This window comes from Rhopalosiphum maidis, chromosome 2 (assembly GCF_003676215.2).
Source record: "Rhopalosiphum maidis isolate BTI-1 chromosome 2, ASM367621v3, whole genome shotgun sequence".
NCBI classification, from domain to species: Eukaryota; Metazoa; Arthropoda; class Insecta; order Hemiptera; family Aphididae; genus Rhopalosiphum; species Rhopalosiphum maidis.
The window spans coordinates 37,746,195-37,768,199 of NC_040878.1; the positions used below are offsets into that span (position 1 = coordinate 37,746,195).

Here is a 22,005-nt window from a genome sequence, read left to right on the forward strand (position 1 = left end):
TTTTATTTAAAAATTATGGCCTTATTATGCATAATTCACTACCAAGGTACTTTATTTATAGAAAAACAACTTTAATAACAGTTGTTTAAAACAAAAAAAATATGCAATTGAGAAAAAAATCAAGACGTTAAAAATTCAGAAATTATGCGTTTTGGTATATAAAACATATTATATATAATTAGGGTTTTACTCATAGCATTGTCCTTTTACGCCAGTTTTCCTGTATGTATTTAATAATACAGTAGAACATTTATTTAATATATCTACCTAACTCTATACAACGAAATATTTTATGGAACCATTAAAATGTCTATTTAACGAATACATTTTGTATTATTTTTCTCACATACAATAGAACCTTTTTTATAGAACTTAAAGATTCTTTGACAGAAACTCGTTAAATAAAAATGTTGTTAAGAAAATAATATTTTTTTCACTTTAAAATCTTATTTTTAGTATACGAAAAGTATGTAAATAATAATATATAATATGCATGTATATTGTATAATATTAATAAATCGATTGAAATAAAAATAAAATATTTTTAAACGAGTTTATTTATAATTATGTAGTATCTATGTAAATTATAATTTTTTTTTTATGTTGTCGAAGAACTTTTGATATCTTATTGGATAATATTTGTTCCACTTTGATTTTTGACAATAAAAATGATTGCACTTATTTAAATAAGTCTGACTGACGATTGTATACTTTATAAATATGTATGAATTATAATAATTATACAATAGTTTTTAAATGTTTAGAAAAATAAAACAAAATTAATTTATTAAATATAAAGTTTTTTAATGGAAATTGTATGATTTCATAAAATATTTCGTCATATAGAGAGTTTTGTTAAACAGAGGCTCCACTTTATATGTATCGAACACTGAAACATACGTATATTCCTGCTATACAATAATATAATATATCATATATGTATAACAACATAACTACATTTAGAATTTGCAATTTGAGTCGCATTTATTTTAGTTTGTTTCATAGATAAAATAAAGTTTGATTTTTAAAGATATGATGTGAGTTTATTAAAATCCAATACTATTATAATTAAGATAATGAGTAATACATTTATTATACTGCATACACGTTAATGATTTTTGAAATTGAAACCACATGGTTTTTTTTTCTGTGGCGATGTGCCGAGTTTGTATTTCGCATGAGACTAATCTGGAAAAAATTCCGGTGTATGGGATATAGTGATAAATTTGAATAAATTCAGGCCACGTGATATTGAATTTGAACACACTAGTTAAAAAACAAAAAACAAAAATGATTCCGTTTGATTAGGTATCACCCATATGTCAACTGTTGCCCGTGGTACATCTATGATATAACTGCCTATATGCGGGCTTTTTTGTAGACGGATATTTCGTATAATTATCCGACAATTAATAACAAAAAACACACACAGACACGCAGACAGCTCTCGACAAATGACGGCAACTGTTTGAACGCTTTTATTATATTATTGCCTCATTAATAGTTGGGCGCTGCGATAACTATTATAGTAGTTGTCTCACGCCGTGCTATAACATTGCGATATATATATATATTATGTACGTTTTACGAAACACACTTACACACACACATTTATATACGTATTATTGTTGTTGTTGTACAAATAGGATACATAATATGTAGGTAACTATATGTAATATTATTGTAGGTATACACATAAAGTAGCGTACTACGCGTATTATTATAATTATTACCGCGCATTACCAATTCATCGATCATTTAATGCGATACGTCGTCAACTTAACTACAGCCTCGTCAGTTATATATAATTTATATTTTTAATCACCCGTTATCAATCATAACATTCATGACGTTCAGTCATACAGTCTTATATAGTGTACTTATTAGTCATAAACATATACGTTTATATGTATATATATTAATTATTAATATAAGACAATGTGTGTGTGTGTGTTTGTTAGCAACTTACGGCCATGTCTTTGACGCACAGTCATAATTCAGAAATTTGATACATAGGTAATACTACATACCTAAGGATGGGTACCTTAAATTAAATTTCTTGATTATACATTTTAAAAAGAGGCTTCCACGAAAATTTTTATTTTGGCTCAAGAAAAACGAATATTTTCTTATTTGTATATAATATGATTGCCAATAGTTTCAGAAAATAAAATACCTAGTTATTAAAATTGCATTTTATAATTTTAAACCTGTGTTTTATATTTTACCAAAACTACACAAATAATTTTGCTAAACATATGTGTACCTATAGTCGGGTGAATGAAAAGTGGCCGCTGGCAATATGATAGGAACCTTTTTTTTCGATAAGCCATGGCTTCTCAAAGTGAATCACGCATTGATTGATTAATAAATGATTAATAATTCGAAATACGCGCGCTTTTTTCCATAATTTTTGCGGTTCAATGATAAAAATTCACCGCTAAGCGCGTAGGCATAAGCGGCCACTTTTCATTCACCCGACTATAGTTAACATTTAACGGAGTTTAAGATAGGGTAAATCCACTGGCATTATTTAATTTGTAACGGACAATGACCGTACTGAAGAATATCTACTAGAAATAAAATAAGCCTTAGAACGGATTATTCTTACGGACCTTATGTAAATTTACAGTTTTTGACCAACTCTAATAAAATGTTCGTCAATAGATTCAATAAGATCCGTAGTTTCGTAGGCTATTTTATATTTATTATACTTTTAACTTTTCAACACACAAATGTTGACTCATAAAAAACCAATGATGTAATTTTTATTAAAGGCTCCAGAAAATAAATAGTAAAAATAATAGTTATTATGATTTAATAAAACTATATACCTTTGTTTTTTTGATCAAATTGGATCAAAACAACTCAAATATCTGTGTTGAAATCTGTTAGGTTTACGTACAATATGGTTAAAGAAGTAACTATACGGACATTTAATTTGCCATGGGAATTGATGTGCGGTATTATATACAATACACATAGCTATATAGGTATATGTTTATCTATAAACTTGTGGCAATATTTTATAATAAGTATGTACTAGGGGTGACCAATATGAATATGTTCGCGAGTTAAACATGGAAAATACAATGATACCAAGAACCAAAATCTTTAAAGGTATACAATTTGTATAATTTGATAATTTTTTTTTTTAATGTCTACCAAACAATTATGATTCATAATAAATAATAATAATAATTAAATTTTGTTTTCATAGACAAGACGCGAGCCGCATCTGACAATGACGAGAGTCGCAAGTTGGTCAATGGCCACCCTTGGTTTATACTATATATAGTGGATTCCAATTATATAATACTTGCAGATATAATTATATAAGGTTCAGACACAAAAATAAAACTAAAAAATACACGCCTTGTTACTTATAGTATATACAACAGATTGTATCGAATTTTACATCACCCAGGCACTAATATTATACGAGTAATTATGTATCTATAAATAATTAGTTCTCTTAATTTGATTTATTTAATACGTGAGATTTTATGATTTAGACTTTATCCTAAAACTTTTCGTGATATGAACTACGAAGTAAACTGTTTTCCTGTTTATAATAATATGTATTATGTTTTCTGTCGGAGAAGTGGATTATTTGACTGTGTGTATTGCCATATTGGTCGGTATAATGTCCTCTAAACGTACAATACGCATTATGATCAGACTCGTCAGGTGTATATACTATATAGGATTTGCCCCCAGAGTGTATAGGTATAGAGACGACCTCCGATGGTTTGCTCTTCTATAAAGCGATATCAAACTATGACGGAGATACTGAAAATATAACTATACTCTCGTGAGTTATGATATTACTATAATTACTCGCAATAGAACCGCATTAAACGGTACCTATATGTTTATTTCATGGAACATGATTTGTTTTTTTAAGTAATTCAAATTTTAATGTTATACGTTTACTACTTTACTATTTATAATATTGAGCATGCTACATGCGTAGGCAATCATATTGTATACACTGTCATATTTATCACGTTCGATGTTCGAATGATCCACCGATAGTGATCGATACTGAAATCGCTGCATAAAATAAACCGGTTGCTGTAGTAACTATATTATAGTGTGTGTCGGATACTCGAATGTGTGACTACTGTGACTGTACGAGTGACTAGCATATAACATTATTAAATATATTAATAATATAAAAAAAAAAAATTATTTAATTTATAATTATCGAGAGATTTATACCGCAAGCGTTGTACCGGAATTCATCGTGACGTTGATTGGTAGGTATGAAGTATAATAAATGCAAGTGTATAAGATAATGATAAATATAGGTAGATGACGAGCATCATGTTATATATCAAAAAAAATTCAATCAACCAAACTTAGTCCAGTACAGTTATAGCTTTAGTAGTTTAGTGTGACCCGTAAATGGAATTAATAACGTTTTAATTAATTCATTCTTATGATTTAAATAAACACTTAACACTTAACATAAACACCACTTAACCATCCGATAAATGATAAATAATATTATTGCAAGTAATACATCAAAACTATTTTTATTTTTTAACAACTATAGAAAAATCTTATGGTAGGTATGAAACATGAGTTACTCGATTTAAAAAGAGGAATGACAATAGCATGTTTTTGGATTATAATTTATAATCTATACATAGTAACGACCGACTAAGTTACGTGGTAGAGGCGAGGCGATAGAGCACGCCTGTCGTGTCGATGGTCCTACACTATAATATACTTAACACCTAACCCACCTATAATATTTTGTAGGTAAGTACAAATTATTTAAACAATTATATTGTATACGGTTTTTCTCAAAATTTTTATTTCATAAATTAATGGCCTAAGTAATTTTGTCGAACAACAAAAAATTAAGCCACAGGAGCTGTCGTTTAGTAGATATTTTCAGTTGATGAATATTCACACACATACACACACACACCATACACATAAAGGAAAACAAAGGCCCCCAAAGGGATTAGGCCATAGGTGAACTATATTTGTAGTGCGCCTATCTTCTATCTTCTATTTAAATATAATAATATGTTGATTATTGAATAAGATCAACCATTATTCATTACATTCGAAAATACGATTAATTAACTCACGGGTCAATTATAATTTAATTTATATTAAACTAAAATCCGTCATCTATGTTAAGTTTTTCTAAAAAATAGAAAATAATATGCTGCACAGAATTTGTTGAATCATTTTTATACACCTGCGATAACTGAAATAAGATAAATTGATTAAACGGCATTTACATACCAATCGTACTTGAAATATTCAGTTGTTAATTGTTATACATATTTTGTCAATTATATTATATGAGCAAATATTCTCAACTATGATAACTGCTCACTTGCATATAATGCAAAAACTATGTTAACCATAGGTTGGTTGGCTATTTACAGTTAAACAATGATAATAATTTAAAATTCAAACAATGCTTATAATATACAGCGGTACAGGAGTCAGTTACCCTAATACATTCTTTACACACATATTATAAATTATTTTGGTCGTACATGTCTTGCAAATAAATTATTTTTCTAGAAAAATATATAATTTTAAAGTTACATCTTGTATTTATTGTACAAACAATTATTTACAAAATCATATAATTTTAACAAGCAAGAAGTATAGTAATATTATATAAATATACAAAACCATAAATACCTTAAAATACAAATATAATTACTGTTGAAAATTCGGACATCATTAAATAAAAACGAATATAAAAAAAAACAATTATCAAGTAATTTAAAAAAAATATTATCAAAAGCTTTATAATAATATAATTAATTATGTTAGCGGTAAAACGATTGATACCTATAATTTAATCATCTGTGTGTGGATCCAAGCCGGTGTCGATGAAATCTTTAACGTTCTGAATGAATTTACCGGGCAATAGTCTATAAAATCGTGGACACATTATTAAAAATGTATAGAATTTACAAATACAGTTTTTATGACTTATCAATATTGGATAATGATATTTCATTTATACTAGTACATTAGTAATAGATATATATAAGTTAGGAGTATAGGATATTAGTCTTCGTGTAGTAGTACTTATCAATAATTTTGAATTATAGATCCGCAAATTGTATTATATTGTTAATTAAATTACCTATTTACTGGCTGAACATAATAATATAATTTATCGTGTTAATTAAAAATATAAAATAGTCAATTCATATTATTAGTTGATGGGGATATATCAAGACAAGCATGATGGGGCATATAAACATCTCGTCTAAGTATAATATAATTTCATTTTTTATTTGTATAGTTCATTCAATATAATAAACAGTAAAAATGCAATGTATCAGCTGTAAAGAATTTGTGGATTTGTATATTTTACATTAAAACTAAGTATCTTCACCAACGGTACACAATTTCATCAATTCAAAATAGAAGGGTTCGATGCGAATTCCGTTATTATATACCAAACTTTATAGTTTGTAATAATAATATTGGTACTCACGGATCACTCTGTATAATATTATATAGGTACCTGGATATCCGGTCGAGAGGCATCAGCATCCACGGTATACTAACTTCTTTGTAGTTACGCCTCATCGATTTTACAATGATATTGGCTACTTTTTCAGGCGATTGCATATCCAACAAGAATGGGAATCGATTTCTAGGTTTCTTAACTAGTCCTGTATTAACCATAATTGGGTAAACTGTAGTGAATTTGATTTCAGATTTATTGTTTTTCGTATCTCCAACTCTTAATTCTTCGTATAAGGCTTCCATGAGTCCTGCAAAACCCGACACGCTATTATATTTAATAAGTCAATGACAATATTGAAAATAATAATTACTTATTACAACTGCAACTGCGTATAATATATATTAGGAAATTGACAAAATAAATTTTAATTTATATATACGATATAATATAACTATATACGTTTTCAAAGTACATCGTTGCATATTACATAATGCAATCTGCAGAATGAATAATTCATAGGTAATATATTATAATAGTAGGTACTTTAAAATAATTTCTAGATGATAATTACTTTATAACCTTATTTTATGAAGTAAATGTAAATAAATATTATACAATTTCTATTTAAGGATAACAAAACAACATACAATTTTCTAAGAACTATTACTTATTATTATACGTCGTTGATAAAATAGTATACAATTTATATAATATGCTGTAGGAATATATCATATGGTTATCAACAACCTACTGTTTGAAAATACAATTTTTTTTAAAGAATTTTATATTTTTTTATTAGGTACTGTTGTGCAAACATATCATCCAAAGTAGTACTGAATTATAATAACATTAATAACTAATAAGTATTATATATAATACACAATCTACCAATATGGAAGACGGTGGTACCAGGTACATCATATTTATCATTTTATTTTGTTTCATGAAACAAAACGTTATTTGTTTAAAAAGTTATTTAACTTATGTTCAATACGTAAATAGTTTCATCAGTGTTTTGTATTTGCTAATGATGTAAATGCTATCACTTATCAATGTTTAATAATTATAATAATTTTCACATTTCACACATAAATATTAAACCATAAAACGTGCACACAAAGAATCGCAATAAAAAGTATATGTATTTATTTTCACTAAATGTTTTTTAAACAATAATATATAACTTATAACTCATCTGTCAACTTATAATATGCGTACAGTTCATTTGCGTGTTTTAAAAAATAATTTTAATGATTAGAATCCATCTTTAATTAAATTAATAAAATAATTAATCATCCATTCTATACATTCAATCTTAATATCTTAATATTGTACTAAAAAATTCATAATTTTTACGAAAGTTTTTATAAATGAATATACATTTCAAATTAGGTACTTGATATAGGTAGTATAAAAAAAATTATGCGTCATGTGTATAATTAATATCATAGAAATATTAATACTTAATAATATGCCATGTTTTATAATTTCATATTCGTTTATATAGCTTGTAAGTTGAAAGTTGAAACCCATAATAAATATCTTCATAAAATATACGTTTCAATGACTTCATAAAGAGCTTGAATAAACGTAATTTATTATATTATAATAAAAAAAAAATATATGTATATGATATGTCATTACATAAAAAAGCATCTCATTGGATTACTCTCATTTTTTACGACCTTGGTTCTTGACTACCTTGAATACCGCTGAAAACTCAAACGATTAAAAATTTTTATTCGTGAAAAAAGAGAGAGTTCATAATGTACACATCACATTTATTATATTTGTATTTAACGTAAGGCAATGATAACTGATAAGTGATAAGTAACTGGATTTGTAAAATTATATTCGAATTGATAAACAAACTATAATACCTCTTACGGCGAATTTCGAAGCGCAATATGGAACAACATTTGGGAGGCCAATGACACCGCACATCGAAGATAAAGCGATTACGTGACCATGGTTATTTTCAATCATGTTTGGCAAAAAAGCTTCTAGAGCCTAATAAAAATTTAAAGTTAGTACGTAGAAAATATTAATATATTAGTCAAATATTCAATTTATTTTTAGCATTGAGTTTAGGTACCCAAAAATGAGCTAAAACGTTGACGTTGAATACTTTTTCAATTGTCTCGTGGCTTTGAGAAAATAACGGTCTACATGGCATAATGCCCGCATTGTTTACCAAAACAGAGACGCTACCGACTTCCTGTTTAACTAAGGCTGCAGCATCCACAACTTCTTGTCTATTGGATACGTCTACTCTGAAAAAATATAAACAATAGTGAATTCGGATATCAATACTAGTATAAAAGTAACAATTAGGTATTCAATTTGTAAATGTCGTATTATAACGACATTTTTAAAACCTTTAATATAAACTATGTAATTTATCGTATATTAATATAAAATATTATACCATTAGGAGCTTTGGAAGGAATAAATAAACTGGACATCATATTACATAATATACCTATATTTTTATATATAAGGTAAGGTATATTAATAGTAATTTATAAGTTATAATACATTTAAAGTTACACATATATATAGTACGTACCAACTACCTATATGGCTATAATATAAGATAAACAGTTAAATTGCTTATGTTGCTTATGTAATAAAAATTTTTATATGTAGATAATGTATAATGTAAATGCGCGGCTCAAGATATACCGTAAAGATATTGTAGCATATTATCTAACTAAAAAATGATAGTAACGATAGTTACAATTAAAACGTGCAAAACTTTAAAAGTGTTTGTCCTAATTTCTAAAAATATAAAAATATCTAGGAATATTATATTAATTAAAATTATATACGACGAATTATTACTAAAAATATTTTACCACTTAATTAATATCATCTAAGAAATATAACAAAATAAAACATATACTTTCTTTCCTGGTTATTTTCTTTATAATTAAAAACTTCAAGTTTATTAAAAAAAATAAAAATACTGTTAGTCTTTAATGTTATCAAGTATTTATTTCACACGCAAATATTTAGTGTTCCTGTACATATATGTCACAATAATAACTTAAGTAATATGATTGATGGAGATTATTCGCATGAGAATATAATTTTTTCTTCATTAGTTCTTTTTTAATTCCAAATACAATATTTATTAATTGTTTGTGTCAAATTTAATTGGTGGGTATTAGGTGTACCAATGGCTGCAGATTCTTACAAAATAGATAATGTATTAATTAAATTTCCTTTTAAAGAAGATAATTGACGGTCTAAAATAATAAACGGAATTTAGGTACAAGAATCATTATACGTAGGTATTAAGTTATTCCACCATTATATATAGAACCAGTTAGAATATGTAGTTAAGTTTGTGTCGCAGATACTTTTACTTTCACTTTGTAATTTTATTTGTGTATTCGATATCCATTGGAAGGTGATCTCTGGAGTTATACAGTAAATTATATACTGTAATATAAGTAATATAAGTATTAAGTAATATTAACTGATCGTGGTGGTGCAGGTTTCGGTGGTTGTGTGTTGGAAGGAAGATTGCCTATTTATATCCTATATTTCGCTTTAGAGAAATAAAGCAGGATTTGGATATTACTCACAAGAATTTTAGTAAAGGATATTTTGAGATTCATACATTTTACATTTTACATTTTACTACATATGGCATTTATACAGATTTATTATTCATTTATACCTATATTTATTATAATTACATAATTTTAATTTGTACTTTGTATTACTGAAACATGATGAAAATGGAATACTATCGCTAATAATAATATATTTTTAAAATAACTAAACTGAATAAGTTGAAAACCTAAAACTATATAAATGAGCTTCTTTTATAGTCGTATATAAAAAATTTAAATATTTTTTAACTATATACTACAAATATGTCTATATATCTAAATAAAATAATATAAAAATTGTGTAAGATGTTATCAAAATGTTTGAAACGCATTGTTATAAGTATATACAATTCTTATGGCCTAAATTAAACCCAAATCCTATTGAGTTTTCAATTTACTTAACTATTTAAATATTTAAGATAATTATAGAATAATGTGAACGTCCCCAATTATTAAATTCTAAATTTCAAATTGAACACACTAATCTTCGAACTATGTATTTGTTAATCAATTTTACTAGTTTTTCAACTAAACGATTTTGATATCGGTAGGTATAATTTGTTTATTTTTATGTTAATTGTTCATTCGTGTAAAACATAGAGCTATAATATTTAAATTATAAGTTATTAATATAAGTCTAAATCAAAAATAAAGAATAATTTTTATAGTATATTACAACTTTGATTGGTCATGGCATACGCAACTAAAAGTTTCAATGTGTTCTTAAACTACGTAGATTTTTTCTAATTCAAACAGTTAAATATTTGCTTTCTTATGTGAAATTTCATTAAAAAATTAAAAATACTTATGTTTTTGTCTAATAGTAATGTTTCAGTCAAATCACGTATTAAGCAATTTTAACATAGAGATTGTATACGTATATCAAGACCTATGTCAATGTCATTCGTGAATTTTGGCTAGGTCAACGTCATTTGTTTTTATATTCTTTACGGTTCAATATAAATAATAGAACTATGCATTTCTTATGATGATATACAATTTATAAACCCCCGCACCTTGATTTATGTGATTATTATGCAATAATATTACTAAGTATTGTATACAATTAGGGCTCACAGTAGACAAAGACAATTCTACATACTGTTAATATTTATTATAATACTTAAATAAATCAGCATCAGTCAAGATCAACTTATTTAATATCCATTATTATCAAATTCATTAAGACTTCTCTTACGTCATAAATTACGAAATGTAAAAAAATATAAAAGACTTTAAAATACAGGGTTTTATTATACATTATAATGTATTACTAATATTTCCTAATAAAAAAAATAATAGATTTTGTAAATAAAAAAGAAAAACAATAAGTTTATTATTATTTATTGACTTATTTTAAACGGGTAATATACTTTAAAAAGCATTTTAATTATTTTAAAAAGTTCTGAAAATATTTAATTTTGACCTCTTTGAGATCCAATTTGCTTACTTGTAGTGTACAGTGTACTTATAGATACACAAAAAACATTATTTTAAAATGAATAAATGTAAAGTCTCGTTCAGAATCTAATGTGTTTTATGCTTTTACATAAAATGAAAACTTAATACCAAAAAACAATTAATCAATGATTACAAAATTTAAGTTACATCAACTATTTTTAAATTATTTATTTGTATTCAATTAATTATTTAATTATTTAACTCAAATTAATTTTTTAAATTTTAATTAATCTTTTTACTATAGTAAATACAATTTAAACATAAAGAGTTTATCTAATAGTATCAAAATTTGAATAATTAAAATAAATTATGCATTTTCTGTAAATAATAATAAATCATATATCTATTATACGAATTATGTAAAAACTAAAAATGTTAGTTCAGCAGTATATACCTATATACCTATATATATATATCTTATTTTGTAGTAATAACATCATATATTTTATTTTTATTTTGTTACCTATACAATTACTGTCTACATATAAACATTATAAACCTATAATTTAGTTTAAATGTTTGATGTTATTAATTTTTGTGTATCTATATTATGCCAGTGCATAGTGATGTTATTTAAAATTAAATGAAAAATATATATTTTAATAAAAATATGCACATTAATTTCCAATGCATATTTTATTAATAGATTTTTATTTTATTTACAAATAAATAATATTATTTAGATATCTTACTTATTAGTTATTATATTTTTATATCATTATTGATAGACTTTACTTTTTTTTGTAGGGTTGGGCCAATGAATAACAGTTAGTCAAAAAAAAAATCCTATTTCAAATGTCTAAACCTGAAATTGTAAAAATATACTTACTTGTAAGTGTAAACACGTTTATAACCCTTGATCTTAAGAATTTGTTTAGTTTCATTATTTCCTCTTTCATCTAAATCCCAGCATACAATAATTGCATTTTGTATAGCAAACAATAATGCCAATTCTCGACCAATACCATGACCAGCACCAGTTATCTAGAAAAAAAATAATATGACAAACAAAAATATTACTGCTAGTATTAAAAAAAAAGAAAATTAATTAAAAATTATAATTACGTATTTTATTAAATTGTTATTAATTGTATATTTATTTATGCAGCCCAAAAATCAATAAAAACATATATTAACGTCATTAATAAGACTGTTAAATTTATTTAAATAAATATTTGTTTTTGACACTTGTCGACCGGTTTTTGAAATTATAATTTAGAGTACAATATATGTAGTTTATGTAGTGCCAAAAAACGGTAAATACGTAACAAACTACCTTATGACAATATTGATATAATCTAATATGCACGTGGAAGTACAGTGGTTTCGTAAGGTCTTTCAATACATCTTGTTCGCTAAAAAGGATCGTTTAAATGACTGTATAATAATTTGTAATATTGAAAGACGTCTTAAATATTAGTGGTAAATCCTGTGAAACATTGAAACTTAATCTCTAAAAAACACTAAGGACGTAACTGATATATATATATATATTATAGTTAAACTTCATACCAAAGGGTCAATCCAAGCGTTCCAATATATATATCTTCGCATAGTTACCAAAGTACCCTGGTATGTCATTAATGCTGCTCTACACAAAAACCTCAAAGTTTCTATCATAAACCAGACTGCGAGCACGTTCTACCAAAGATTACACTGTAAAATGCAAGATTACTCAAATCAACTCATATCCAAACTGCACACAAAAGCACTTCCAGGTAACCCAACTGGACGACTCAACCGAAAATAATCAAGAGACCACAACATCTTGTAATTCTTCAACACTTCTACTACTTAAAGTCATTGTACAGGTAGCTGCTTTAATGTGAACTTCCTTTTCGCCGCCCCATCATTGTCAACTCCCTCCAATGTACTAATTGTACAAACTTTGTATACATTGTAAATACTCAATAAACGTCTTTAAAAAAAAAAAAAAGTTAACTCCATAATCATTAATCGGTATTATATTATTTTATATTTTTACAGTTAGATACAGTACTTAAAACACCCACGACTTATCTATACTAAATATGTATCAAGTCTAAAACCAATTAATATAGACATTAATTAAAGCATATATTAATTTTTCCCTTAAATATAGCACTATATAATATACAAAATAACTTACTAATACAATTTCGTCTTTAAGTGATTTTTCTAATGGTGGTAAAAATGTACGTATAATGGACTCAACAGTAGTATAAATGAATTTTAAAACCAACAGAATTAACTCTACGAGTAATAAACCAGCATAAGCAACTGAATTTCCCATAGAATTCGACCTAAAAATAAACAATCAATATGCAATTTTCGTTTTATAATATATATTTATTGATACTAGATTGATTTGTACTTACCTATATCTCTTAAGAGGTGGATGAGTTGATTCCTTTTTATTTTCTGTCATGATTACTGATAGCCTTGTATTTATAAAACTGTTTAAATTACTATATTTTACTTCATTCGAATAGTGTTTATGCTCACCTAAAATAAAAATAAAAATAATGCACAATAATATTATTTGTTATATAATTAATAACAATGGTTATGCAGAATATAGATATTTTATGTGTAAATATAAATACTAATGTTTATTTATGTGCAATATATATTTCTTCAGTAATACATTTAAGTATTTAATACAATAGTTATACAAATTTTTAAATCAATTTTGTGCTTAAAAATTAAGATTTAATATTTTTGTATTGTTGGAACTTTAGAATTATATATATTATATTTAAGTAATACTATAATTTTGCAAAAATCATCATATTTTATTATAGAGAGCTTCTAAAACTATAACTTACGAAGAATAAAGTTATAAATTATACTGGGTTACTACCCTATCACTTAACAACTATTTATCTAAATACATAAAAATTAAAATGCATATAAATAAAAAACTATTGGTTAAATATAAGATATTTATAAATCAAAATCTTCAAAATGTTCAATAAATGAAATCAAAAATATGGTGAAGCGCAAAAACTTTCTAAAAATGTATAATGATAAAAATTATAATTATATTTTTTTACGAAAATAACATTTATTAATGACAAACTTAAAATTATATGTACACTTTTTTAAACAAATTAACTGGGAATCGGGATAATCGACAATGAGGGTTTTACGTCAAATTACTCATTATACTTAATACTTTTTTATTATATATTTTACATAAACCACAAATTAACATTATCAACAATTATTACTTTTTTTTTTACTGTATCAATATATTAATATAACTATATTGATAAATGATGACTAAATAGTAACGATTAATATTATGATATATAAAATCATAAAATAATCATCTCATAAATAATTATTATTACACAATTTAAGCGTTTATTTCCTAAAAAAAACTAATGAAAGTGAAATTATATTTTCTATAATCATTATATTCTAAAGTTTGAATTTCTTGTACTATCACTTATCGGGATGTACATGGCTGCATAGTACATATGCAACTAGAGATATGTTTTACGTAGATAAATCTACATTTATAATTTTTTTTAAAAATTTTTTCGTAGTTATCTTTTTGCAATTAAATACATGTTAATATTTATCAAAGTTTTGAAGTGATAAAATTAATTATAAATTACGAATAAATTACGGTATTCGTTAAGTATGTAACCTACCGGACGCGTGACCTACCGTAAAGGATATTCGTTTTGTATGGGTGACCTACCGGACCGATAATTAAATAATAGATAATTAAAAATCATAAAATTAGGTTATTTTATTATTACAGATTACGGATTACATTCAATATCAGCCAACAAAATATCAGTGTAAAAATTAAAAGTCATCAATTATTTTATTATAAATATTAAATTATGTTTGGCAATACACTTTTTGTACATCACTCAAAAATTAAAAAAACATTTGTATCTTGCCTGTTAATAGATCAGTACTATGCCTCAATTAAATGACAAGGCAACATTTCAGCTGATATTCTATGCATTTTTCGTAGGATTTTAGTTTTTAATTTCACCAGTAGCCAATCTTTTTTTCTTCGTGTACGGTGTACCTACATATTTGTTTCACCATGACATTTATGGCATAAATTAGCAGTGGTGTATTTAGACATTAATTTCAGGGGGGGGGGGGTTGAACTCCTAAAACACTCTTATATACGCCACTGTAAATTAGTTTCGTATTTTGTGGTAATAGTTTTGGTAGGTCACATACTAAACAAATACCAATATCATGTGAATATTTTAAAATGTTAAAATTATAATAATAATAACATATTATATAGATTTGACTATAACCTACCTATCTATACGATATTTGCACATAATTCTGTTAAAATGTACCTATTATAAAATAACTTGATGAACTAGAATATCTTTAATAGTGATGCAAGGAAAGGAATACATCAGTTTTAAAATACGTTCTACGTTCTTTGTGTGATCACTTTTCAGAGAAAAAAAAGATAGTTTCATCATTTGAAGTTTAGTTTTATTAATCTTTTTAGTTTTTTCGTTAATATAATAATATAGCAATATGTATGCCTAATATATATTATATGAATATAATTATGCGACTACAATTATTATTATTTTACGATATTTATTTTTATAAAATGTATAGTTTATCTTGATACTAAAATCAAATGTTTAAATATAATTTCGAAAGAGGATAGGTTTAAGTTACCTACTCTTTCATGATTCATTCAATAAATTATCATACATTTTTTATGGGAAGTCTTTATAATAATATTATGATTATAGCGTCTTATATATTAAACTAATATTTGAATAGTTTTGTTTAATAAGATGAATTAAAATTAAAATTTAACTTACATTTATAATATTATTACTTCATATATTTTTATAAGCTACTATCTTAAGTGGAGAATATCAAAATGAACTGAGTACCAAATACCTGAATCTTGGATCTATATCCTGTTTGGATTTTATTGTTTTTATTATTAATTATTATATAATTTATTGTAACTGTTTATTCATATATAGTTCGTATATCACAATATATCTACTCATCATAATATTTATGCTTAAACGATTGATTGGAAAATAAAAATCTTATTAACATTGTTTGTAAGTGAATTAAATAAATTAAAATTGTATTCGATATATTTAAGATATTCAAAGTAAAATATTTCTAAGAGAAATGTATAGGTACTCTTAGTAAATAATTTGTTAAGCGATACATCTGATGTACAAAATATGAATAAAATCGTGACTTCTATTCACATCGAAGGCCTATTACGTAATGCAAAATACCATTGAAATTGTTTACATAATTTCATACATGGCTTTATTTTAAACCTATTGATAAATTATAATTAATAAATAATATTGTTAAGATTCTGGAAGTTTAACACACATAATCATTTTCAATTTTTTGTTATTTTTGAACCTATATCATACATGGTAATAAACTCTAACATGATATAATTTTACGAATATTTTTATGAACTTGGTTAAATTTAAATAATTATACATATTTGATTCATAAATTGAAGTACATAATTATCTACACAACACTTTTTAAACTAATCCCTATGCTTCTTAAATGTTAAAATATTCTTAGATGACCTATACTCACATTATGTAAGCATACCTACTGTATGTGTATAACGTAGTATATCGGTGTATACTGCGAACATGTATATCAAACATATTTACAGTACACAATAGGTATATGTCACTCATTTTTTAAGATGCAAAATATATTATCGATATATTTTTAACTTTGACCTATAATATAATAACTGATTTTAATAGCTCAATAATGATTTCATTGTTAAAATTTGAAAAAAAAAATGTGTGGACTGGAAGATAAAATGAGAGTATGTAACAAATCAGAAAATGTAGAACAGTAAAGTAGAACACAAATTAAGCGGAACATCATAAATTCCTACCAAGACGTTTGACTGTTTAAATGTAATAGGAAATAAAAATTCCCAATTTCATTACTTTACAATTCTTGAAACTTGCTTTTTTTATCGGTATGTATTTTAACTTAATTATGTCATAGTATAATATGCAATAATATAGTATAACTATTGTTATGGACGTTATCATTATATTTAGTATCAAAATTACTTGTCCCAAAAATTCACGGGAAAATAATAATAACAAGTTAAATGAGTAAAATTGTATAATATTAAACAATTTAGAGATTGTAAAAACGATTATCCTAAAATATAAAATATAAATTAATAATAATTGCAATTTATATAGGTATCATAGATAACTAACATTTCACTCAAAATCAATTAATTTCAAAATTGATATTGTACAATAATATATGTATATAAACTTAACAAAGCTCAAGCTCAATTTCATTGATCAATATCCAGGAAACGGAATTTGCGTTTAAAAAACAGTTAAGTTTTTGCAATGTTCTTTTTAAATTTAAAAAAAAACTAGACTTGCATTTCTATAAAAAGAATGAATATTGATGATATTCATAATATGATTAAATTAATAATAAATAACGTAATATATTTATTTATGATTAAAAATAAATATTATATATCACAGTTATTAATTTTTGTTATACTACTTAATATAATTAACATTTGAAGCTTTATTTTCTTATAAAAAATGTCTTGTATTCTTCGATTAAATACAATATGTACCTACATTTGAGAAGATTGATATCATAAACATGAGGATAATATTATTTCAAATTTTTTATGAGAATTGAGAAGGACCCTGTTATAACTTATATTATATACCATATACATATTATTTGATGGTTATAATTAGTAAATTGTAGTAATTATGATAAGTGATAACCATTAAGCATTAAGCAATAAAAATAGTACATAACAAATAGTATTCGTTGGTATATTATGCACAAATAAAATCATGAGCATTTGTTATAATATATGATCTGATAAAAGCAAAAACTCTACAAGTATAAAATTAGAAAATCCTGGAAAGTCATTCGTAGTGGGTATAGTAGTGAGTCTCAACTTTTCAAACGTACCTCGTCATTGTAATGGAAGTATTCAATTTAAATTCAATGTATACAATAAACGATTCTGATGAAGACGGTGTTCTAAAAATATTTTTAGCACTATTTTTTTTGAGTTAGAAATATACGGTACTTTGAATTCAATAACCAACATATTCATAGATACATTTAAAATTAAAAATCTTAAATGTTATATAATTTAACTACAGATAATTTATTTAACCTATAGTCCTTAACATAAAGCGATATATATCTTTATAATATATATTTTTTTAATATTAAATTATTTGAATTTTGAGAAAGTACAAATATTTTGTTAAATATATAATAGGTATATTTAAAAAAAAATTATTGTTCAAATCATTTATTAATATAGGTATTACTATACTTTTTTTTTGAAAATCAACAATTACATTTATATAAATTTAGATACAATAAAATCAGTGACTATTAAAATTTATTTTAAAACAATTTCAATATTTTTCTGATATTATAATAATATTTGAAATATGTATATTTATAGTAAACAGGTTAAATTAATTATACTCATTTTATAATAATAAATAGAAGTATTATTTATAGAAGTAATTAATTTTAGTAAATAATACTGATAAAAGACAAATTGATATAGCATAAATGAAAGCCACACGTTCCTATAAATATATTTTTTAAAGATTTCACTTTCCTTAAAATTTACGTAGGAACTAGTTAGCAAAAGTAACGCCTTCCAGCAATGATGCAGTATTCACAATATTGAAACCAGTAAAACTAGTATAAGATAGTAGTAAAAATATAATATTCTGTATGGTACATTTTTACTTGATTACCGTTGTTATTACAACTAAGTACTACCATGTGTTTCTCAAAATATCCAAATTTATTTATTGTTCTTTGATTAACAAAAAAAACTTAGGTACTTCAAAATAATTCATACTTTTAATTTTTTCATACAATATTTGTTTTTGAATTTTTTGTTTAAAAAATAAATGAATTGTTGTTTTTAAATTATATTTAGAATAACAAAAAGTTTCATTGTATTAAATATCAGGTCGTTTAATTTAAAAAAATTTAGGTATATAATTATGAATTATACGAGTATATGTAAAAAAAAGTTTTTAAGATCACTTAAAAATTATTTTATTTCTATCTTATTCTTATATATTTTGCTAATAGTATTATCATTATTCTTACCTAATATTAATTAATTATAAACAATACAATTAATAACTTACAAATATTTTATTATTTTATTTAAATGTTTAATACTAATATATTTTTGTATTTAGTATAAATTATGTTTATTGTTTAATAATCACTGCCTTATTTAAAATGCAAATGTTGCAGGAAAACATGAATAAACATAAAAATAATAATTATATGAATAAATCAATAAATATGTAATAACATAGGTAATCATTAATTGAAGATAAAAAAAATGGATTGTAAGTACTAAAAATTTTCATCAAAGAAAAAATGAAGGTAATGGGAATAATCCTCATGTCATCATCGCGAATTCTGAAAAGTAAAAACAATTCGTAACCAGCTTACGTGTATTGCTATAATTATAAAAAATCTAGACTTTTTGAGTCTTTAATTATATAATTTTAGCACCCTCTACACGGTTGCATACTTTACTTACGCTTTCGTTAATATATGTGGTATGTATTATATATGTACCTACTATGCATGGACATAATAATTACATTATATAATATACCGACATAATTATATTTAAAACTAACGTATTAGAATTATTTTTAATAAAAACCACAAACACAAATCAACGTATTCATTATCACACACTCACGTTCATAAATTCAACGATAGCCCTGTAATATAATCATATAACTATAACCACGGTTGACTTTATGATATTACCAGTATACCGGGTTACAGCTGTCCATAAAATCAATATTCCCGTCTTCTGCAGCACTAGTGCAGACACGGTTTACTCTGCCTCTGCCCGACGTGAACACAAATATCGAAGTACATGAATATTACATAGGAAATATACAATAATTAATAAATTTCGTATAAATACATTTTACACATCTACTGAGATTCAATAATCGCGAGTCATAAATGCGTGATTCAGCTGTAGGTTATGGGTCTGCCTACAATCTAATATAATAATTAATAATATAAAATATAATAAACCAAATTTATATTTTTTTCCTACCCCTTTAAATTGATATAAACAAAACCTATACAATATTTATTTAGACACGTGATTCTGTAATACTATAGTAATTTCTCCTTCGACTCCTTTGGTATTTTTAACAAAACTAATTATTAAAACAAATTTTGGATCACTTACTTTATTTTGTTTTTGTCGAATAACCGTTCTCTAAGTATGCAGTGATGCTTGCTGTAGGTAATATTTTTTTTAACGAAAACTTCGGTTTGGATTTTCTGACAGGAACGATGTTTTCACGGTAAATACCTGCAGAACACCACTACAGTTGCCAGCCAAGTACTGAAACTGCCGTTCACACACGTGTGAACACACTGCCGCGGCAATACAATACGCACTGAGGTCTGAAACGCTTTCTTGCTCATTATCGTGCGGTCTCCCGTGACAACAACTTTCCACCTCTTCGCCAATCATTTTAAACGCTATCCAGTTATCGTGTTATTATGTTCTACGCTTTCCTTTCTTTTCTTTTTTCGCTACCGTGATTTCGAGAAAACTAGTGTTATATACAATAATTTTTAACGGTTTTGGAAATAATGCGACAACAGATAAAAAACAACGAGAATCCATAGTCCATACAATATACAAAACACATGATAAGTACCTATCAAATATATGTTATTTATTATGTATACAGAGTGTCCCGTGAGGATTTACTCATTGCGATATCTCCTGAAATAATGGAGTATCATGATTTTGGTTTTTTAATAAGATTCACAGGTACAAAAACTACAAATATTTCATGTTTTAATTTATTTTAATGTTTTGGTAAAAAAGTTAAAAAATATATTTTTTTATTTAATTATTTTCAAAAAAATTGAAGATGGCCATTCCGAGAGTTTATTTTTTTAAAAATATTGACGTTACAAAATTTTGTTTTCATTAATCTTATAATTTTTAATACTTTTTCTAGTTTCGAGAAATTTAAAACCATATTGATTATCTAGTGTTATGTATCTATTCATATAATTATTTAAATTATTCTAATATACCTAACCGTATTAAATACTTGATATAAAAAAGATGTACATATTGACATTTTGTACAATAGTTATTAGTTTTTATTTAAAATTTCAACAAATTATTGAAGAAATAAAATATGTTTATTGCAAGTCACGCTGAAACCGGCCGTACGAGCATGTTTGATACAATAAGTCAATAATACCACTATTGTATTAAATAATTTAGTTTTTTTTTTCGAAACTAGAAAAAATATTAAAAATCAAGAAATGAATGAAATTAAGATTTTAAAACGTCAATATTTTTCAGAAAAATGAACTCTACAAAAAAGCTATCTTCAATTT

General features: G+C 24.9%; 1 protein-coding gene across 1 annotated transcript; it reads right to left on the reverse strand.

Annotated features, from left to right (window-relative positions):
- Window positions 1-5,720: 5,720 nt before the first annotated feature.
- LOC113552209 (estradiol 17-beta-dehydrogenase 11-like) lies at window positions 5,721-21,054 on the reverse strand. Its single transcript, XM_026954961.1, has 8 exons — window positions 20,825-21,054; window positions 13,908-14,034; window positions 13,679-13,832; window positions 12,380-12,534; window positions 8,562-8,739; window positions 8,347-8,476; window positions 6,521-6,773; window positions 5,721-5,915 (listed from the first exon to the last, which is right to left on the reverse strand). Exons 2-8 carry the CDS (start codon window positions 13,955-13,957, stop codon window positions 5,840-5,842), a joined length of 996 nt encoding a protein of 331 aa, XP_026810762.1. The 5' UTR covers window positions 13,958-14,034; window positions 20,825-21,054; the 3' UTR covers window positions 5,721-5,839.
- Window positions 21,055-22,005: the final 951 nt, after the last annotated feature.